The sequence below is a fragment of the Coenobita brevimanus genome, chromosome 61 (assembly GCF_032717465.1).
Source record: "Coenobita brevimanus isolate Jiangsu-jjx chromosome 61, ASM3271746v2, whole genome shotgun sequence".
Classification (NCBI taxonomy): domain Eukaryota; kingdom Metazoa; phylum Arthropoda; class Malacostraca; order Decapoda; family Coenobitidae; genus Coenobita; species Coenobita brevimanus.
In genome coordinates this window covers 29,926,908-29,949,874 of record NC_137014.1, presented here as the reverse complement: position 1 = coordinate 29,949,874, position 22,967 = coordinate 29,926,908, and the positions used below count along the sequence as shown (strand labels likewise).

General features: G+C 42.1%; 1 protein-coding gene and 1 non-coding gene across 2 annotated transcripts in view; one reads left to right on the top strand and one right to left on the bottom strand.

Annotated features, from left to right (window-relative positions):
• Positions 1-22,967, bottom strand: part of LOC145403731 (uncharacterized) — a 364,507-nt gene that overhangs the window by 17,618 nt on the left and 323,922 nt on the right. The window contains exon 25 of the mRNA XM_080275411.1: positions 7,104-7,233. Within this exon, the coding sequence (XP_080131537.1) occupies positions 7,104-7,233 (130 nt within the window). The remainder of the gene's footprint in view (positions 1-7,103; positions 7,234-22,967) is intronic.
• Positions 773-891, top strand: LOC145403902 (5S ribosomal RNA). The gene has a single exon (XR_013898094.1). It is a non-coding gene; the product is annotated as a 5S ribosomal RNA (ribosomal RNA).

Sequence of the window (22,967 nt, the reverse complement as noted above, 5' to 3'; positions counted from 1 at the left end):
GTTTACTTTCTTGGAAGAAAAATAAATAAATAATATGTCTGCATTTCATACGTACATCAATTATTTTATTTTCTGCAAAAAAGCTGAGTGGCGGGTGAGGGGTGGAGTGATGAAGGTCAGGTGGGGAAGAAGAAGAACAGTCGGGGTCAGAAACGCAAACAAAACTCACGTGGGGGCACAGGTGTCGTGATAATTCTATAGTGCAGTCTTAACACATCATCAGTTCACTAATAAATGTTCAAGCTTTTATTTCTTTATTTTATTTTTCAATTTTTATGAGTACAGTACATATAATGAATACAGTAATTCGGTAAACAATGGACTGGTGCAATTTGCAGTACTGCAAATTGCTAGACATTGCACGCACGTGCGTTATGACCATGGTGTGTGTTTACAAGGCAGTTTTTCAGGCGGAATCTCTTAGTGTAATCCCTAATGTGACTGGTGAGTACCTGAACTGTATTTACTGCTGTGATAGCCTTTGTATAGATTTGACTTGAAAATCAGAAATACGGGAAAAATCTGTAACCGGGAAGGTAAATTCCCCAAGCCACCCGGTTAACTGGGATTGTACTGTATACAGATAGATAGATATATATGTACATATATATATATATCTATATATCTATATCTATCTATCTATATATATATATACCCCGTGACAATGTCCCACTTTTAGCTCCAATAAATCTGGACACCTTAACCTAGCAATGTGTTTTTTTGCTTCTTGAATCCATCCTGTGATTCGCAATGATTCGTGGAAGAATTAATAAAAAACGGCCATACCACGTTGAGTACACCGCTTCCCGTCCGATCAGCAAAGTTAAGCAACGTTGGGTCTGGTTAGTACTTGGATGGGTGACCGCCTGGGAACACCAGATGCTGTTGGCATCCCTACATGTCAAGTGGGGTTGGTGGAGGATTAGTGCCCCTCCCTGTAAAACAATTAATTCTAAGCCGTTGGCCACCCCGTTTGGGATACATGGCGTCTGGCAATGAATGAATGAATGAATGGTGCATGTGCCAAACGGGTGAAAACATCTGAGATTAAGCGACCGCCTGACTGCTTGAGATGGTAACATATGGTTGTGTAAACATACCAGTGACCTTCGTTCCCTTTCCATAATTGTTCACAGTTTTTTATTGCTCACACTAGCTCGACATCACTGGCACTGGTACTGTAAAGGGTTGTTCAATGCCGGGCGTTATTAAGGGGTTAATGGAATACATTAATGTTTGCATCAATACTCTCTCTTTCACATATACAGTACACACAAAAACAAACAAAAGAATGAGTGCTAAATGTATGTTTAACTTTCAGCAGCAAGACCTTACCAGTTCAATTCATATTCCTGCAGTTTATTTTCTGTATTTTTCCAACTGTTTTTTTAAGGAAGAACTGGCTTTGGTAATTAGTGAAGTCAGCGATTAGTGAGTTCGGCAGTTATGGTGTTCTACTGTAGTAATAAAATATGCAAACAAAGAATATGGTGAGGATAGTAAGAGAATAAAAAAGAATACAGAATAACATGAGGATTCCCGTAAGTCAGTGGTTTTAGGAACGAATTTCCTTTAACAGAATTATACTAGTGTTAATGGATATTTTCCTTTAACCCCTTAACCACGGGGCATCACTTTTGTGACGCTCGGGCACAAGGGATCATACCGCAGTGCATCACTTTTGTGATTCTGTGTTATTTTGAATTCACCCGGGCTTTCAAGTGGTGGCTTGAATCATCTATCAGTACTACCAGTGTCCAGCTATAGTCAGTTCTGCTAATGTCATCTGTACTCTCATCCTCTATCTATCTATCTATTTATCTATTGCCAGACGCCTCAATCCCGTTTGGAGTGGCCACAAACAAATCGTCTCCACGTCGCCCTGTCCCCCACCATTTCACTGCCCTGCTCCCAACTCACACCCTCCTCTCTCATATACCTCTCCACCCCATCCCTCCATCTCATCCTCGGCCTCCCCCTCCCTCTCCCCCCCTCCACCTCACTCACATACACTCTCTTCGTCAGTCTTTCACTCTCCATCCTCTCCACATGGCCAAACCACCTCATTGTATTCCTCCTAAAGCTTCCTATCACATCCACCACACCACAACGCTCCTTTACATCCTCATTTGTCAGCCTGTCTCTCCATGTGACTCCACAGGCTCCTCTTGAATATCTCATTTCCACTGCTCTCACTCTTGACTTGTGCCTTTCCAAGAATGTCCAAGCTTCACTTCCATATGTTAGAGTTGGTATCACAATACTGTCATGTAGTAACTTTTTCACTTCCATGTTCACTTCCCTGTTTCTTATCACTGCTTTCAAGGAACCAGCAACCTTTCTTCCCTGCTGTACCCTTTCAAGCACTTCACCCTCCAAACCTCCATCCTTACTCATCACACTACCCAACTACTTAAATGTACTCACATTTTCCAATTCCTCACCATCCAACCTCACTGCACATTCACTGACTTCACCTCTCTCAAAGACCATCACTTTACTCTTCCCTACATTCACCTTTAGATTCCGTTTCCTACACACTCTCCCAAACTCATCCACCAAGCCTTGCAGCTCCCCTTCGTCTTCACTCAACAACACAGTACCATCTGCAAACAACAGTACAGGGAGTTTTCAAACACTACCCTCTCTCACCAGGGCCACTCCAACATCCACTACCCTACCTTGTACCTCTTTCATTACCCCATCCATGTACATTTTGAACAACCATGGAGACATGGCACATCCCTGTTTCAACCCAACCTTCAAAGAGAAAAATTCACTCAGTTCACCATCCACACGCACTGCAGCCTTAGCACCATCATGCATACTCTTCACAGCATTCAACAATTTCCCATCTACTCCATATATTCTTATTACTTCATACATACTCTTCACAGCATTCAACAATTTCCCATTTACTCCATATATTCTTATTACTTTCCACAATCCTTGTCTACCGTCCCTGTCATATGCTTTCTCCAAAATCATGAAAGCCGCATACAACTTCTTTCCCTTCTCTAGAAACTTTTCCACTAAAGATCTAAGAATGAATATCTGATCTACACAACCTCTTCCCTTCCTAAAGCCTCCCTGTTCTACTCCAATTAATTCCTCTGTTATTATCTTAACTCTGTCAATAAGTATCCTACCATACACTATTCCTATTATACTAAGAAGACAAATGCCCCTATGATTACCACACACTTCTTTTTCCCCTTTTCCTTTGTACAAGGGAATAATTATACCTGACGTTCTCCCTACGTGTCGAGTGGGGTTGGTGGAGGACTAGTGCCCCTCCCTGTAAAACAATTAACTCTGAGCCCTTGGCCACCCTGTTTGGGATACATGGCGTCTGGCAATGAATGAATGAAATGAATGACTTCCAATCCTTCTGAACTCTATCTTCCTACCAGGCATATCTGCACATCTTCCACATCCATTCTACTACAATCTCTCCCCCATGCTTCAACATTTCACCACACACTCCATCAACTCCTGGGGCCTTCCCCAATTTAACTTTCTTCATTGCTTCCACAACTTCTATCCTTCTGATTTCTTCCTGTCTTCTCACCTCCCTCCTTCTCCCAGCCATTCCTCAGCCACTTATACTCGCATGACTTCCATCCTCTATGTTCAACAATTCCTTAAAGTGTTCTCTCCATCTGCTCACTTTTTCTCCCTTCTCCACTAGTAATCTACCATTTTTATCTTTCACTCCCCTGCTAACTTCACTTCCACCCTGTTGACAATTTAGCCATTCTTCCCTGTCCTTGACTCCTCTCCCTACCTGCCCTCCATTACCCTCTCCTCCTGCCTGCCCAGCCGCGCTGCGCTATGCAAATCCTGAACAGATTTTTCCACCCATTTTATCCATTGAAATGTGCTCTATGCCCTATTCTTATACAAAATAATATATAAAAGAAAGAGAAGAGGTAACTGGTACTGCCATACATCTGGAATGAGCTACTTATCACCTGGCAACACCCCACGTGCACTCGTTCGCAAATTTTCCCTGTTTATTTCCCCTTGAAATAAGCCATATGACCTACTCTCATAATAAAAATATATATAAGAAAGGAAGGGAAAAGCCTAAGTGATACTTACATTCACCTGGAACAACCTAATTTATTATGTATTGTCTAGATTTCCTGCCAATCATTTCATAGCATGTGAATTAGCAGCTGTCACCATGCTGACAATGTCAACCCTTCCTTGCCCATAGGCCACATCATTCAGTTTACTGCCGTCTTTCAAAGTGAAACCATGTCGGATTCGCGCCTGTCCAACTCTGCCACTTCTTAGCCCACTGCAAAGGGCCCTGTGACCTCTACCCGTACTAAACCTCGTGTGGGAAGGGGTAAAGGGCTAAGTGACTGCTGTGGAATGTGAACTGGCTAATTTATCAATGATAATGATGGACAGTGATTACGATCTTTCTGGTGATGCTAAAACAGTGCAAGTGGAAATGTAAATACAGTAATGTGTAAATAATGTGTAAACAGCAAGTGAAAGCAATGAATGTAAATATAATTGAAAAGTGGAAAATAGTTTTATAAGTTACTGCAAGTGACAGTGCATAACATAGTGTAAATAAAATAGAAATGTAAATTATGTAAATAAAATAGAAAATGTACATAGAAATGTAAATAATTAGTAATATAAGAATATGAGTATAAATACTTGGAGTAATGAAAGTGAAAGTGAAAGCCACGCTCTAGCGTGTATAAATCTATCTATCTATCTATCTATTGCCAGACGCCATTATCCCGTAAAGGGCGGCCATTGACCCAGAGTTATTTGTTTTACGGGGAGGGGTACTAAGTATAAATACTTAAAGTAATGAAAGTGAAAGTGAAAGCTTTGCTCTCTACGCTCGTTTACTGAATGAGAAAGTGAATGCCTGGAGTGAAAATAAACTACTAGTACTGAAAGAAACTTATGGATAAATACTGTATATATAAACAAGTGTAATAAAGTACTAGGAATATAAAGTGTGAGTGTGTTAATGAAAAATAAATGACAGCTCCGCCTCAGAATACCATCGGGGAACGAGTGCGGGTGGAAAGCTCATATGCGCTCGTAATTTACATTGCTTTCACAGTTTTTTTTTTTGGAATATGGATTCTGAACTACTTGAAATTCATAGAATAGTGTTTGTAGTCATAACATCAGGCAGTGGAAACCATGTTACGGGGTATCGGGAAGTGTAAAGTGGAGACTTCGTTACGCAACTTCAGAAGTCTCCACAAGTCCTACAGTAGTCGACAAAGGCTCAACAAACATCCTAGGAGAATGCTGAAGGTATGTGCCATATGCTTATGCAATTGTAATACTCTAGGACTAATAACTGATTTTTGGCAAACATTTTTAAAAAGTCAGTCAGAGAACGATTATCCCCGCAGGACGGGCACGGCGCATTCCCCACATCCCCACAGTTAAGGGGTTAAATAGGTAAAAAAAAAAAAGTTTATTTTCTGTATTATTCTGACTTTCTTTTTTGGGGAAAAAATCACTAATTAATGGAGCTGTTAATTATGAGTTTGGCAGTTAGGGTTCTACTGTGTATTTATGACAATTGTGCAAAGGAAAATTTTTATTACGGTACATACCATAACTATGAATTTTTCATATGCCTGCTTAGTGACCCCCCCCCCCCCGTCGGATCTGTACAGGGATCCGAGTTATGGGTGTCCGACTTACCAAGGCTTGACTGTACAATAAAAAATATGATCGTACTCTATACAGGTATACCCTGATAGACGATACCCCTAGATGCGTTATCCTGGCTTAGCGACGGGGGTAGAAATACCACCATACCCGGCCTAACGATGGCCAAACCCGGTTTAGTGATGGGTTTAGATTTTTCTTTTTACTGATTTTGATATTTTAGACATATTTTGTTTTTAGGTTGATTTAAAAACTGTTTTTAGACTTATATTAATGTGTTTTAGTTACAGGTGGGGTGAACATTGTCATTTTGGGGTACAGTTTACTAAGTTTGATTTTTCCAGACATATATCTGACAAATTTCCAATTTTATTTTTGGGTTTAGGCGTTACAAACTGCTTTTAGGTTTAGTTTAGCTTGTTTTAAAGTTATTTGGGGGTTTAGGTGAGTTGGAAACTTGTTTTTGGACTCATTTGGGTGGGTTTAGGACTTGGTTGGGGGGGAAACCCAGGGCTAAAATATGCATCACTATACTTTACATGTCAAATCTACCCCGATATACGATACCCCGCCTAGTGATGGGTTTTTACTTAACCAACTACATCGTTAAACTAGGGTGTACCTGTATAAAAAAAAAAAAAAAAAATCTTGACCATATAAGCAAGTACTGTATCTTGTTAATAATACCACTGATTGAACAATGTTTTCAAATGACTTTTTCGAAATGTAATCAGCAAACCAAGTGAATTAATCATTCCACTCAATAACTTTACCAGGTGGTACATAGTGGCAACCATCATCAACTCGCTTGATGTAGTGCTGCTTACTTCTTCCTTCCTCTTTCTCATTCTATTTGTGTGTCTGCCCTCCTCTCTTCCTACTTTTTTCTTTCCTTCATGTCACTTTTTATTAGTCTTCTTTCCACATCAGGTGACTCTAAATTGAGTGACAAGCATAATGGTTTCCTGTAATACAGGAAACTATACCCAATGCTGGGTGGTAACCATATAGCCAAATTATGGGGTGAAGTGAAGCCTGCATGGTGTCCCTGTTAACTGGGTGGAGATATGCAAATACACTGTCCATCCAGGAACCAAAACCTCTACTCTTTTCCCCATGAGGCAAGGAAACACTGGTTCACTGCACATAACAACCCTGCAGGGGTGGTTGCTTGCCTGTGGTTGATAGGTCTGCTCAGTGAGACAGACTAGAGTTGATCAACAACAACAACTTTACCTCTGTACTGTACTCTATCTAAGGGTCTTGTATTCACCTCACAAATATCCTACATACCATTCTTCCTACTTCACTGACCGTAATTCTTCTGCTACATTTTGCTCATAATCATTTACCATTATTCTGCTTGTAACTAAGAATTAATAAACGTATTACACTTACTCATATATTGTACAAATAGCCTATAATAAGTTCCTTACCCATCCTGCGGCCTGGGTTGAGCCTGAGCGAGAGGCGTGCAACGAGGCTGGCCTTGCCTGAACGGTGAGTGGGGACACTGTGACGCACGAGAGGTGTGAACGATGAGAGGTCCAAGTACGGCGCATGGACCTGGGGATCGAAAAAGGAAAATCAGCCTGTCCAGACACCTTAATTCTGTAAGGGGTGGTCACAAACAAATCACCTCCATGTCACCCTGTCCCCTGCCATTTTGCTGCCCTTCCCCCAACTTATACCTCCCCTCTCTCATATACCTCTCCACTCCATCCCTACCTCTCATTCTTGGCCTCCTCCTCCTTCTCCCCCCTTCACCTCACTCCCATACACTCTCCTTGTTAGTCTCTCACCCTCCACCTCTCCACATGGCCAAACCACCTCAATATATTTCTCCTAACGCTTTCTATTACATTGACATCCACACCACAATGCTCCTTTGATTCCCCAATTGTCAGTCTGTCTCTCCATGTAACTCTATATGCTCCTCTCAGATAACTCATTTCCACTGCTACCAATCTTGACTTGTGTCCTTTCAACAACGTCCAAGCTTCGCTTCCATACATTGGAGTGGGCATCACAGTACTATCATGCAGCAACTTTTTACTTCCATGCTCACTTCCTTATTTCTTATCACTGCTTAAATAAACCAGCAACCTTTTTTCCCTGGTGTACTCAGTCAAGCACTTCCTCCTTCAAACTTCCATCCTTACTCATCACACTACCAAAGTACAGTATTTAATTGCACTCACATTTTGCATTTCCTCTCTATCCAGCCACACTGTGCATTCAGTGACTCCAATTCTTTCGAAGGCCACAACTTACCCTTCCCTACATTCACTTTTAGACTGTTTCATACATAGTCTCCCAAATTATCCATCAAACCTTGCAGTTCCCCTTCATCAATCCATCTATCTATTGCCAGATGCCTCAATCCTGTTCGGGGTGGCCACAAACAAATCGCCTCCACGTCGCCCTGTCCCCTGCCATTTCACTGTCCCGCTCCCAACTCACCCCCCCCCCCTCTCATATACCTCTCCACCCCATCCCTCCATCTCATCCTCAGCCTCCCCCTCCCTCTTCCCCCCTCCACCTCACTCACATACACTCCTCGTCAGTCTTTCACCCTCCATCCTCTCCACATGGCCAAACCACCTCAGTGTATTCCTCCTAAAGCTTCCTATCACATCCACATCCACACCACAACGCTCCTTTATATTGTCATTCGTCAGCCTGTCTCTCCATATGACTCCACAGGCTCCTCTTAAATAACTCATTTCCACTGCTCTCACTCTTGACTTGTGTCCTTCCAGCAATGTCCAAGCTTCACTTCCATATGTTAGAGTTGGTATCACAATACTGTCATGTAGTAACTTTATCACTTCCATGCTCACTTCCCTGCTTCTTATCACTGCTTTCAAGGAACCAGCAACCTTTCTTCCCTGCTGTACTCTTTCAAGCACTTCACCCTCCAAACCTCCATCCTTACTCATCACACTACCCAACTACTTAAACGTACACATTTTCCAATTCCTTACCATCCAACCTCGCTGTACATTCACTGACTTCACCTCTCTCAAAGACCATCACTTTACTTTTCCCTACATTTACCTTTAGATTCCGTTTCTTATACACTCTCCCAAACTCATCCACCGAGCCTTGCAGCTCTCCTTCGTCTTCACTCAACAACACAGTATCATCTGCAAACAACAGTACAGGGAGTTTCCAAACACTATCCTCTCTCACCAGGGCCACTCCAACATCCACTACCCTACCTTGTACCTCTTTTATTACCCCATCCATGTACAGATTGAACAACCATGGAGACATAACACATCCCTGTTTCAACCCAACCTTCAAAGAGAAAAATTTACTCAGTTCACCATCCACACGCACTGCAGCCTTAGCAACATCATACATACTCTTCACAGCATTCAACAACTTCCCATCTACTCCATATATTCTTAATACTTTCCATAATCCTTGTCTATCCACCCTGTCACATGCTTTCTCCAAGTCCAAGAAAGGCGCATACAACTTCTTTCCCTTCTCTAGAAACTTTTCCACTAAAGATCTAAGAATGAATATCTGATCTACACAACCTCTTCCCTTCCTAAAGCCTCCCTGTTCTTCTCCAACTAACTTCTCTGTTCTTTCTCTAACTCTGTCAATAAGTATCCTACCATGCACTTTTCCTATTATACTAAGAAGACAGATGTCCCTATGATTACCACACACTTCTTTCTCCACTTTTCCTTTGTACAAGGAAATATACCTGACTTCCAATCCTCCGGGACTCTTCCTCCCAGGCCAATCTGCACATTTTCCACATCCATTCTACTACTATCTCTCCCCCATACTTCAGCATTTCACCACACACTCCATCAATTCCTGGGGCTTTCCCCAATTTAACTTTCTTCATTGCTTCCACAACTTCTATCCTACTGATTTCTTCCTGTCTTCTCACCCCCCTCCTTCTCCCAGCCATTCCCCAGCCACTTATACTCGCATTACTTCCATCCTCTATGTTCAACAATTCCTTAAAGTGTTCTCTCCATCTGCTCACTTTTTCTCCCTTCTCCACTAGTAATCTACCATTTTTATCTTTCACTCCCCTGCTAACTTCACTTCCACCATGTCTTACTCTTTTCACCTCTTTCCAGAGCATTTTCTTACAGTCCTTCCACTTTACACTCAAGTTCCTTCCAAATTCCTCATCTGCTCTCTTCTTACTCTCTCCGACTAATCTTTTCACCTCTCTCTTTCTTTCTACATATAACTCTCTCCTCCGCCTCTCAACTTCTTCCACGCCCCTATTTCTCATCCATTCATTGTATGCTTTCTTCTTTTGTGCCACAGCCTGTCTCACCTCTTCATTCCACCAAGCTGTTCCTTGCACACCCCTCCGTCTTCTCTTCATCCCACACACCACATCACATGCTGCACATATTTCTTCTGTAAATATCCTGCACACACCTTCCACGTCCCCCATCTGCTCCAGTTCATATTTGCCCAGTCGTTCCTCCACTTCTCTCTTATACTCTGCCTTCTTCTCATCCTCTTGTAACCTTTCCACACTCCTTACAAATACTCTTTCTTCCAGTCCCTCCCTTCTTCTATTTCTCCATCCTAACTGGACCTTGATTCTGGCCACCACCAAGTAGTGGTCAGAAAGTCCACTCCCTCAACCTCTATAAGCTCTTGCATCCATTACACATTTTCGCATCCTTTCATCCACACACACATAATCAATCATTGCCTTCCTTTCATTCAATTCACCACCGACCCTTCTCATCACTCGCCATGTATACCTGTGGATCATCTTGTGCCTGAAGAGGGTATTGGCTATCACCAACCCCCTCCCAGCACAAATGTCCACTAACGCACTGCCATTCTCATCTATCTCAGCAGGCACATCCCACTCACCAACTATTCCATCCACCTTCACATTCCCTACTTTACCATTCATATCACCAATCAAAAACACTCTCTCATTCCCCTTCATCTTTATTTAATAATACAGTGTCATCTGCATTCAACATAACAGGAATTGTTCAAATGCTGTCCCCTCTCATTAGAGACACTCCAACATGCACTGCCCTACCTTATATCTCTTTTATAACTCGACCCATATAGAAACTGAACAACCATGGAGATATGTCACATCCCTGTTTCAATCCAACCAGACTGAAAATGCACTCACTTCACCATCCACACGCACTGCAGCCCTAGTGCCCTCATAAGTAGCCTACCCTTTACAGCATTCAAGACATTCCCATTTACTCCATATATTTTTTATATTTTCCACATTCCTTGTCTATCCACTCTGTCATATACTTTCTCCAAATCCATGAAGGTAACTTACAACTTATTTCCTTTCTCTAGAAACTTTTCCACAAAACATCTTAGGACGAATATCTGATCCACACAACCTCATCCTTTCCTGAAAGCTCCCTGTTCTTCTCCAACTAATTCCTCTGCTATTTCTTTAACTCTGTCAATAAGTATCCTACCATACATTATTCCTATTACACTAAGAAGTCAAGTGTCCCTATGATTACCACATGCTTCTTTTTTCCCTATTCCTTTATACAAGGGAATAATTATACCTGACTTCCAATCCTCTGGGACTCTATCTTCCTCTCAGGCCAATCTGCATATCTTCCATATCCATTTTACTACTATCTCACCCCATGCTGCAGCATTTCATCACATACTCTTCAACTCCTGGGGCTTTCCCCAGTCTGACTTCATTGCTTCCACCACTTCCACCCTACTGATCTTTTCCTCCCTTCTCATCTCCCTTCTTCTCCCAGCCATTTCCCAACCACTTATACTCGCATTACTTTAATTCTCTATGTTTCACAATTTTTTAAAGTGTTCTCTCCATCTGCTCACTTTTTCTCCCTTCTCCAACAGCACTCTGCCATTTTTATCTTTCACTCCCCTACTGCCTTTTTTATCACTCTGTCTTACTTTTTTGACCTCCTTCCAGAACATATTCTTACATTCCCTTCACACTACACTCAAAATCCTTTCAAACTCCTCATCAATCTCTCTTTTTACGCTTTCTTCCTAATCTTTTTATCTTTCTCCTCTTCTCTGTATATAACTCTATTCTCTCTCAACTTCTTCCATGCCTCTGCTTCCCATCCACTCACTATATGCTTTCTACTTTTGCACCACTGTTTATCTCACCTCTTCATTCCACCATGTTGTTCCTTGCACTCCCTTTTGTATTCTCTTCACCTTACACACTACCAAACATGCTGGACAGATTTCTTCTGTGAATGCCTTGCACACACCTTCCACCTCCCCCATCTGCTCCAAATCATTTCTATCCAATCACTCTTCCACTTCTCTCTTATATTCAGCCTTTTTTCTTTTAATCCTCCAGCAACTTTTCTACCTTTTTTGTATGAACTAAAAGGACATGTGATAACATAACTATGTATGAAATGTAGAGAAGTCCAAGTACAGTGCATGAACCTGGGGGGACAAAAGAAAAAAATAAATGAAATATACATGCCAATGATCTCTTCAAAATTTAATAAAATCATAAAGAGCTAAAAAAAAAAAAATCTAAATATGACTTAGACAGAAGGGGTTGACAACAAAAACTATGTAAAATCAAAGATTTGTTATAAAGATTTACAATACAATTGCTCCCTAAGTTACAAGTTTTGATTTGCAAAATTTAACATAAGAATACTGTATTTTTAGATGTAGTTACTGGACTGTTTATCTCATGGAATCTACAAAATACAGTACTGAAGTTCAAAGCTTTAAAGTTTCTAATACTGACATAACAACATATGTACTTGAAGCATTTGGTACATTATCATCAAATGAAAACAAACGTACAGTGATCCCTTGGTTATTGTGCATTTGGTTACAGTGGTTTTCATTACCATAGCTAGATGAAAACCTGCACTCCTGCTGTTATCGTGCATGTTTTTGCTAAAAAAAAAAACTTTGTTATTGTGCACCTGAGTTGGTTTCTGACAACAATGATGGTGCAAAAAATGCGGTTTCTGATGGCTTAGAGAGATTAAAAGATGAGGGCCTGCTCGAGGAGTTAATCTCAGGTGGTGGAGACCACTAAACTCCCCACCCCTGGCCTTAGAACCCCTTACCTCAAGCCCATCTCAGGTCTCTATATAGCATGTGTTTTTTCCTTACTGTGCCCTTTTTATCATTTTCTATTAACCTAACCATGCTAATGTGTCTTTCTCATACTTACCCTAACAGTACATATGTATTTAGTGGGTCTAAACTGTTGTAACAGAGAAAATTCAAGTTTACAAATGGGTTGCCTTGTACCAATTGGGATAAATCCCATAAGTTCTATGCTTTTGGTGTAGTGCAATTTTAATCATGCACTAGGAGCAGTATCAGTCATGCATGATAACCCAGGGATCACTGTATTTCAACTGCTACCTATCTATTTCTATTGCCAGATGCCATAATCCTGTCAGAGGTGGCCATTTGACTTTGAGTTATTTGTTTTACCAGCAGGGGCACTAACCCTCCACCAACCCACTTGCTGACACATAGGGAGCACGTATAGTTTGGTTATATGGTTACCACCCAGCGTTGTAAATGGTTTCTTACAGGAAACCATTTGGCTTGTCACTCAATGTAAAGCCACCTGTAAAGGAAAGAAAAGCAATAAGAAGTGATAGGAAAGATGGAGGAAGTAGGAAGAGAGGAGGGCAGGCACAGAAGAAGAATGATAAAGGCTACGGAACAAATAGGCAGCACTACATCGAGTGAGTGGATGATGGTCGCCACCACCTACCACTGCTACCTATGATCATAATTTTCACCAATACAGTGACCTGTACAAATTTGGTTGTTACTGTTACTGATCCAATTTGCTGAGCCGATAAAGAGTATCTTTGATTTCTGCATTTAGCTGATACTGAATCTATATATATATATACCGATTTTTGCTGTCAATATCGACATATCAGATATGGACTGGAGAAATATTTATATGCCTTTTATTCAAGATTTTGTTCACTGTCTAGCCTGCTTCTGTGTGAAAGTGTTGTTGCCATGGCACTTTTGTAGCCTAATAAAGCAGTCTTACTGAAGACCATTAAAGGGTTAGGAGAATAAGTGAGTGAGAGAGAGGAGGAGGAAAAAAAAAAAAAGTCCAAAAGCTGTGAACATGAGTTTAGAGTGAAGTACAGTATACTGTACTAGGCCTACTGGTGATATGTAAGTATGGTGATGCTGTGGGTTTATGCATATAAATCGTATACACACATGCTGCCAACATAAGAGCAAAGTGCCTGCAACCAGTTGTAATATTTATGGTAATTTTCCTCAGTGTAGGGTATGTAAAAAGGGAGATTTGCTGCATATAATTAAAAAAAAAATAGTACAGGTAGATGGGGCAAGAAAGGGACAGTAACTCTGAGATTAGGGAATGAATGACATTCGATAACTTCATTTATGACCATCTTTTACAACAAAACAAATCCTTTAGCTGAAATAGTTACACACCACTGCTTCTTCATTACTACACTAAACAAGGTTTGCAACTCTACATTTATATCCATTGGAAACATGGTAAATCAAAGAGAAAATGTGAACATATTCCAATATGTTCACATAGCTCAGTGGCAGAAAAAGACAATACTGTACTACCACTCTACATCCTTTTCATGAAACTTTTTTGTGAGCAGCATCATTGAGTATTCTAGTGGTAACCCACTGTTACAACTCAGCACTGAAGCTGCAGATATGGCAAACTTAGCCTACGTTAGAGTAAAAGCAGCATAGTGCTTGTGTGCACTGTAATAAACAATGCCCACCTCTGCGTGTAACTTCAAAATGAATATTTAGCATGCCAGGAGACACTGTGACCAAAAACTGCCACCCGCTTAAACCAAAGACCCTTCAATGGTTAGCTACTTGACTGAATACAGTATTGCCTTAAAATCTAGAGCTGTACTTATCCATTCATGCTGTGTTTCATAGACTGTGGTTTTAATCATGATATATATGAGGGTCAATCCTTGACTACTAGTGAGTTAAATCCAATCTCAGGGATTAAAGTAGGTGTATTTTTACCACTAAGCTATTAGCTCTGTAGGCTGGTCAGGCCTGTAGTTGGCTAATTACCAAGATGTTACATAATTTTCAGTACAAAAAGTTGTTTTACTGCATAGCTAATGACCAGCTAGCCAACATTTTACATACAGTGTTTTTATGTATAATTGCTGTGTTTCATTATTTTGGGTAAGACAAGAAGTTTTTTATGTTATGCATTTCATATATCATTCATGGTCATGACTTGGCATAGTTTTTAGAAGTTAAAATGTTATGTGTTTGCTATTTATCTGCTATATACCCTGGTTATGTAATTTTAGGGAAGCATAAAAGCAGAGTTGTTAAAAGTATTCAATTTTATTACTTAAGTTAGAGTATTATTTCATCATCATCATCATCATCATCATCGTCGTCGTCATCTAATCCTGTATTGCCCCATGAGGAGTGTAGAAACTCGGGGCTAGGCAAGTCGGTCCTGACATATAAGATGAGAGTGACCAGCATCACTCATCCCCGAGTGGCATTACATGAGCAATAAACCTCAACCACCCCTGCAGGATATACACCTGCACAGGCTCAATCCGACTGAAGCACCTTAATTACCCACTAAGCCACCAGGTGCCATAATTCGGTTATATGATTACTATCCAATGTACTATCCTGGTGTACAGGAAACCATTTGGCTTGTCACCCAGTGTACAGTCACCCACAGACAGAAGGAAAAGGTAAGAAAGAAGGAAGGAAAGACAGAAGAGGAAGAAGGGAAAGAAAGAAGTGAGGAAAGGACAGTCACATGAGAGCAGCACTACACTGAGTGAGTGGATGGTGAGTGCCCCCAACTACCACTAAGTATTATTTCATTTACACCATTTTCATTTACATAATTTTACTCAAGTTCAGGTAAAAATATTATGGGTGACTACTCATGGAAAAGGAAAAATGTGTCTTGCCAAAAAAAATACTCAAGTGCAATAGGCAAAAAGTAACCACTACTTCATAAAGAAGTCCAAGTTATAAAGTAGAAAACGGACCCAAAAGCATGTCCAGATAGTGGCTCTGTCTGGATAGTGGACTTCTCCCCTGTCCCCCTTCTGTACACACCCTAACTTTGAAAGCCATTGCAAAAGGCCAATACAGTACATTGTACAACACTTATTTCTGGTATTTTACATTACGACATCTGGTCAAGCAGACCTATAAACCACAGCCAAGCGATAATTATGGTCAAACAGACCCATCAACTACAGGCAAGCAATCACTAAAACCCTAAAAAAAATAAAAAAAAGCCCAGCCAGACAAAAACGTTCATGCATTCATAATTTCCAACCGAATGCAAGCCTTTTGCCTGGATAAAATGGAAAAAGTACAAATAATGGCTTTGAACAGGCAGATCACAGCATCCAGACAATGGATGGTCTGGATAGTGGTTGTCCAGATAATTGAGGGATTACTGTATGTAAGAATACTTGGCTGAATGGTACTGCATGAATGCTGTGTAGTGGCTGACTGGGAAAGCATCAATGTTGATGTGGTGTTTGTAGAAATGATGAAGTGTAGTGGAGAGAGTGTACATTATTTAAGTATGTTAGTGAGCTTGAAAGTGTTGCACTGTACCAGTAGAGTGGGAGTAGACTGTGAAGTACATGACAAATTTATCACAGTATGAAGCTGCTGAGCATAGCAGGAATGGTATATGGAACAATGATCATAGCAATGGCAAAGAATGCATCACAAACACTGGTGAGTCACGAAGAGAATGGCTTTAGCAGTGAGGGGATATGTGTATCAAGCATATGCAATGAGACAGTGAAAAAAGCTTGCGAAAAGGACTACAAGGTATTGATGGCATTTATGGACTGGAAAAGTGCAGGACATGGTAAACAGAGAAAGATTGTGAAAGGCTTTACATATATATGGTGTAGATGGAATGATGCTGAAACCTGTTAAGAATTTATATGATAGCAGTGAAGGATGCATAAGGGTAGGGTGGCATCTGAGTGAGTAGTTAAGACCAATGACTGAGTGAGACATGATATGTCATGTCCCCAGGGCTATTCAGTATACTGTATATATATTTAGTGATGAAAAGTAAATAACTGAGCTAAAGAAATGAGAGAGAGAGAGAGAGAGAGAGAGAGAGATATGGGGCTTAACCTGCCGCATCCTGTTGACATGTGGATACGTCATCACGTTTTGTCACAGTGACACCCGTCGATGTATCCATACATTTTGCAATTGCGAGGTCTGTCATTTGCACATTTTTCAAATATCGCGCGTGATTTTTGGTATGTATATGCGGGACACCTTCCTCTACCCACCGCCAGGCAGGGACTGCCTTACCCCACGTGAACTCCCCCTCCCCCCCTCGCACGCCATTGTCTCGGCAACTCACCTATTACCAGTGACCTAGCCAGTAAAGACTTGTCGCGCCATGGTACGAAATTGAAGATGAGAGTGATTCCCCAATCGATGATGATGTAGAGGACAAAGATTACGTGGGGCCAAAGGAAGAAACGAGCAGAAGTGATGAGGAGGTAATGTCGCCAAGGAAGGTGTGGTATGTTGATACAGTAATCACTCTAATATCCGGACGCCCAATAACCGAACATCCCCACTAACCGAACCTTATCGTCCTGGGATCAAACATTCCCAAAATGGTCCGAAAATCCAAAAAAATTGGAAAAAAAAATCGATTTTTTGCCGTCCGTAATTTGAACTTGCCGCGCGCGCCGCGTGAGAGCATTGTTTTGGTTCGTCATTCCTCCGACGTCCGATAGAGCGCCGCTGCATCCTCCCCACTTCCCGCCTGTCTCTCACCGCGACAAGACCTACGCTCTTCATCATGGCTGCCCACGTGCTCGCTTTTGTGGTGGTGCCGTACTTGCTGCAAGGCCTCCTGCTGCTCTCTGCCCTACTCTTAGTGTGTGTGATGATGGCCCCGCCTCCCGAGAAAAGGAAGAGAGTGGTGTTGACTCTGGAGAAGAAACGGGAGATATTGGAGAAGGTTGATGCGGGTTGGTCTTCCTCTCGCATTCTCCGCGAGTTCAACCTGGCCCGGTCGACTTTGTTTGATATCAAGCGTTCCCGAGACAAGCTCATGCAGTACACGGCTGACTTCTCGTCGAGAAGCAAACGCAATGTGGAGAGGAAGGTTATGTTTACTCCCAAGTATGCAGAGATCGACCGCTCCACGTTGATTTGGTATCGACAGCAACGTGCAGCTGGTGTGATGGTACGTGGAACGGAGCTGAAGGCTGCTGCTGAGAAGTTTGCAAGGCTTCACGACGCCCTAGACTTCAAGGCATCCGAGGGTTGGCTCTTCGCGTTCAAGTTGCGACATGGCCTTACTAACCGTAAAGCACATGGCGAAGCATTGGACGTTAACGAGGATGGAGGGACGAGTTTCGGCACAAGGTGAAAGGCTTGATCGACAGGGAGGGCCTCACTCGGTCAAGTCTATAACGCTGACGAAACTGGCCTATTCTATCGCTCGGTGCCAACGAACACTCTCGCCGATGAGACGGAGAAGCGTGTACCTGGCCGCAAGCTTTCTAAGGAACGGATATCTGCTTTGTGTTGTGCCAATGCTAACGGCATGCACCGGCTTAAGCCCGTTATTGTTGGCCGTGCAAAGCAGCCTCGGGTGCCTTCGTGGGGTGATGGATGTCCTTCCTGTCGTATGGTACCATTCTTTGAAAGCATGGTTCACAGCTGTGATTTTCAAAGACTGGTTTCACCATCACTTCGTCAAGGAGGTCATACATTACCAGACGAAGACACTGGGAATTCCTCGCGACCAGGTAAAGGCTCTCCTTCTCCTCGACAATGCACCTGCCCACCCGTGCGACAAGGACTTGGTTGCTGAGAATGGCCGTATTAGGTGCATGTTTCTGCCACCTAATATGACTGCTCTCATTCAACCAATGGACCAAGGAGTGATCGTGGCAACAAGCGCCTGTACCGTCGGAAGTTCCTGGACGAGGTGATGGTGGTTCTCGAGACGAGGACGAGCGCAGGGAAGGATGTGACACTCGAGGCAAGCGGACTTTGGAAAACCTTCGCCGCTACAACATCAAGTCTGCGCTGTACAACTGGGCTAGTGCATGGAAGGAAGTCCCTGTGAAAACTCTTGAAAATGGTTGGTCTCGTCTGCTTCTCGGAACAGATGTGGAGTACGATTTCCTAGGGTTTGACGTGGATGACTTCCATGCATGGCTACATACGCACGGCGACGATGTTGATGTGGACGATGTTCGTGAGTGGTTGGACGACGACGAGGGCGATCCTGGGTATCAGACGTTGTCTGATATCGAGATCGCGTCTTCGGTTGCTGGTGTCAGTCCCGAACTTGAAGATTCCGACGAAGGCGATGATGATGCAGACTCCGCCCAGCAGGACACTACTCCAGCCATCCCCAAGCTGAGCGCACTCCGGGAACATCTAGAGTTCGTCCTAGACTACCTGGAACACCTGGACTGCGACAGGGAGATGGGGCCCTTGGGACTCGTGGAGGAAGTGCGTGCTTTCCGGCAGCGCATCATCAATCGCCAGAATCGTCGGTCCTTGCGTCAGTCAACGATTGACAGTTTTTTCAGGCCCATGACCCCCGCTGTGCCAAGCCCTGGTTCCACTCCGTTGCCTCCCCAAGACAGGCCCTCATGCTCCGAGCCACAGCCCAGCACATCAGCTACAGTGGAGTCACCGCTCGACGTGAGTTTGCGGCTGTCTTCAGAGTCTTCTGTAGTCGGTACGCCATCACCACTACCCACCGATGCACCCCTTGGACGCCTGCCAGTGATACTCTCGGGCTCTGACAGTGAATAAACAGCAAGAACTTCTCCACTAGACCACACGGGAATTTTGAGTGTTGTGCAGTGAAAAAAACGGTGTGTTGTGTTAAGGTTTTCAAGTTGGGAGAAAAGACTAAGTAGAAAAGAAATTTAACGTAACTAACCTTCTTGTGTTGGCTTTGGAAACTTAAAAAACTTGGGAAAAGTTAATGTGCAACACTTAAATTTAATGGAACATTATTTGGACTAAAGTGAACACTGTGAAAAGAACGGACTTCTGTGTGTTAGTGACTAAGTTCAGTGCAAGACTTCAGGAAGAGTGTAGTGCAAGTGCTTCAGGAAATCGTTCTTACTGTCAGAGTCCGAGAGGAGGCGGTTATTCATCGAGGTGGCCAGGGACTTGCTGTAAGTAGCCAAAATGTTTCATGTTGTACTATTTTCCATACTATATATACCAGAATGTTTCATATTGTATTTTTTCCCATACTATACTTACCAGAAAGTGTCATACTGTACTTCTTTCCATACTAAACTTACCTCATGCATGTGCAGTAGGAATGTGTTTTTCAGAGTTCGGTTAGGTTCGGTTAGGTTAGGTTCGGTTAGAGTCCATAAGTACCAGAATGTTTATTAATGTATGAACATACTTCTAAACCCACATTTTATGTGTCTATTGCATTTATTTCAGTCATTTATGTGCCTTATTGGTGTGATTTGGGTGTTAAATAGGTGCTATGCATGTCCGGAGGGAGTTGTATAGGTGTTTCTCTGTGTTAGGGTCCGTAAGTACAAGTCCATAAGCTGGGGCCCAATATCCGGACAAAACCAATATCCGAACCTACCGATGGCTCTATTGATCCGGATATTGGAGTGATTACTGTATGTTCAGTGAGTGAAACAACGCTTATATTGCCTACAGTATACTACTGTGTGAAAACCAATATATTCTTGTACTACATATAAATTTGTACCAAATGAACAAATATCTACCTATTCTGAGGGGTTTGCAATAGTTGCTGTTGCGCAGAAAACACGACAGCCACAGCAAGGCTCTAGAGAACACAGTACCAGGTGTTTAAAGGATCACCTGTTTAGAGCACTTCTAAGCCAAGGTGAGCACTTTTGGGGGCATTTTCCAATGTTTCTCATAAAAAGCGAAGGTTTTAGTCCCAAAAAATTTTTTCGAAAATATGCCGGGATTTGGGGGGGGAGGGGGGGGCAAGTGGTGAAAAATCGGTCGGGATGCAGCAGGTTAAAATGAATAATGAAGGGTGGAAAATCTTTTATGTGATGGATTCATATGCATGTTGCTTACTGATAATGAACAAGAGGTTTGTACATTGTTGCAGAATCTTGGTGATATCTATGGACATCAAGCTTTGGAAGTAAATGTTGATAGAGCAATGTTATGGTTGTTCAGGAAGAAATTGACTCCCAGTGTGATGTGATGGTGAATGGTGAGAGAACTGAACTGGGAAGGGAATTTAAGTACAGTGAGAGAAACAACTATTTTTCCAGCAAGTTCCTGTGGGGGTCTCCTGCGTTTATGTGCTGTTCTAGTGTAACATTGTCACTTGGATTTTTTGCAGCTAACAAACTGGTTGTGTTATTTGCAGCTTCAGGAATGGAACCCAAGTTGTCTGAACGCATGTCCGAAATACTTTTAATGTACCTGAGACAAAAAATTCTACAGAGATCCTACACCGGGTGCCAGCAGTGGCATTTTTTTGGTCAAAATGTGATCGCTCATTAAATATGGTAAAAGTTTTTCAATCGTGATGGGACCAAGTTTTTTCACATCAGCGAATTTTTTGCAATTTCTGTGCCAATTCTGGTGCGATTTGAATGTGTAGTTTCAGCTGCCCAAAATACACACACACAGACACACACACACACACACACACACACACACGACTAGTTCTATGGTATATCAGAAGTCTGACAAATACTCAGCAAAAAAACTGTACCATCTGGAACATGCATTAATAGAGAGTTTTTGCACTGTGCAGTATTTTGCCAGTAGGAAATTTTCTTCATACTGGACTGGGAAGATAATTATTTCCTTGACTATACCTGGGTGCAGTAACTAAAAAGTGAGGTAATGTGCAAAGGATATGGAAAGTAGAGTGACACAGGGAGGTGAGTGCTTTGAAAGCCTTGATACTAAACAGTACTCAAAAATATGGAGGCTGCAAGAGGACTGCATAAAGATGTTTTAGTTCCGAAATTAACATATGAGTGTGAAATTTTGGCGTGCCAGGAGAATGAAAAGACATGTGTAAGAGATGTGGGAATGGGATTATTGAGGAGTGTGTGTTTATTAGGAAAGGCAGAGTGGATAAAATAAGAAATAATGATTCATGATAGATGGGGAGTCTGTGTACAGCAGAGCTGAGGAATGCATGTTTAGATGATATGGCCATCTAGATAAAGAATGCAAACAAGGTGATGAGAACAATATAATATGTGAGCTTGAAGATGAGAAAAGGCATGGATAAGCCAAAAAGAAAGTGGACTGATATGGTAATTGAGAAAGCAAGGTATAGAAATTAATTAGATAAGGGAACTAACAGGGGAGTGAGTTAGTTGGACATAGTATGTAGGACAGAATACATGATGAAAGGCTGGCACCCTTTTTAGTATGACAGGTGTCTTACTGACAATCAGATAGGTAATATGAACTGCATCTATGAAGAAAATGCCTCCAAAGTTGCAGACAGTCATACAGTACAGTTAGCACTAAGATTCTGGGGGCTTGAATGGTGACTTATGTGCATATGGCTCATTTCACTGGGCATGCAGCTGATTAGTTCTCCCTCTATTGAGCTTTTCTCTTTCTGTACCCTGTCGCACCCCATCCTTAGATATGAAAAGGCGGTTAGGATTATGAGGATGATCATGATCATGATGACTCGAGAGAGTTGGTGGCACTGGTATGACGGGAAAAAAGGACACAAAACAATGCAAGTCACTGGTCCAAACATGAACAGCTAGTTGTGGTTGGTCAACATCCATGTTTGTACTTTTCTACTTTCTCATGGGCCAGTGGCCATAGTCAAACTCTGTTACATAATGTAACGAGTACTATCTTAATATTCATCAAATGTATTGGAGTAAAAGTATTTGAATGCCATACCTAAGTTAAAGTCACACACACACAAAAAAGAATACTTTTTAAAAAACAGACACCCACAGAAATTGCTGAAGTACAATCTATCTATCTATCTACTGCCAGACGCCTTAATCCCATAAGGGGCAGCCACAAAAAAATCGCCTCCATGTCGCCCTGTCCCCCGCCATTTCATTGCCCTGCTCCCAACTCACTCCCCCCTCTCTCATGTACCTCTTCACTCTATCCCTCCATCTCATCCTTGGCCTTCCCCTCACTCTTCCCCCATCTACCTCACTGACATACACTCCCCTCGTCAGTCTCTCACTCTCCATCCTCTCCACATAGCCAAATCACACCAATGTGTTTCTCCTAATGCTTCCTATCAC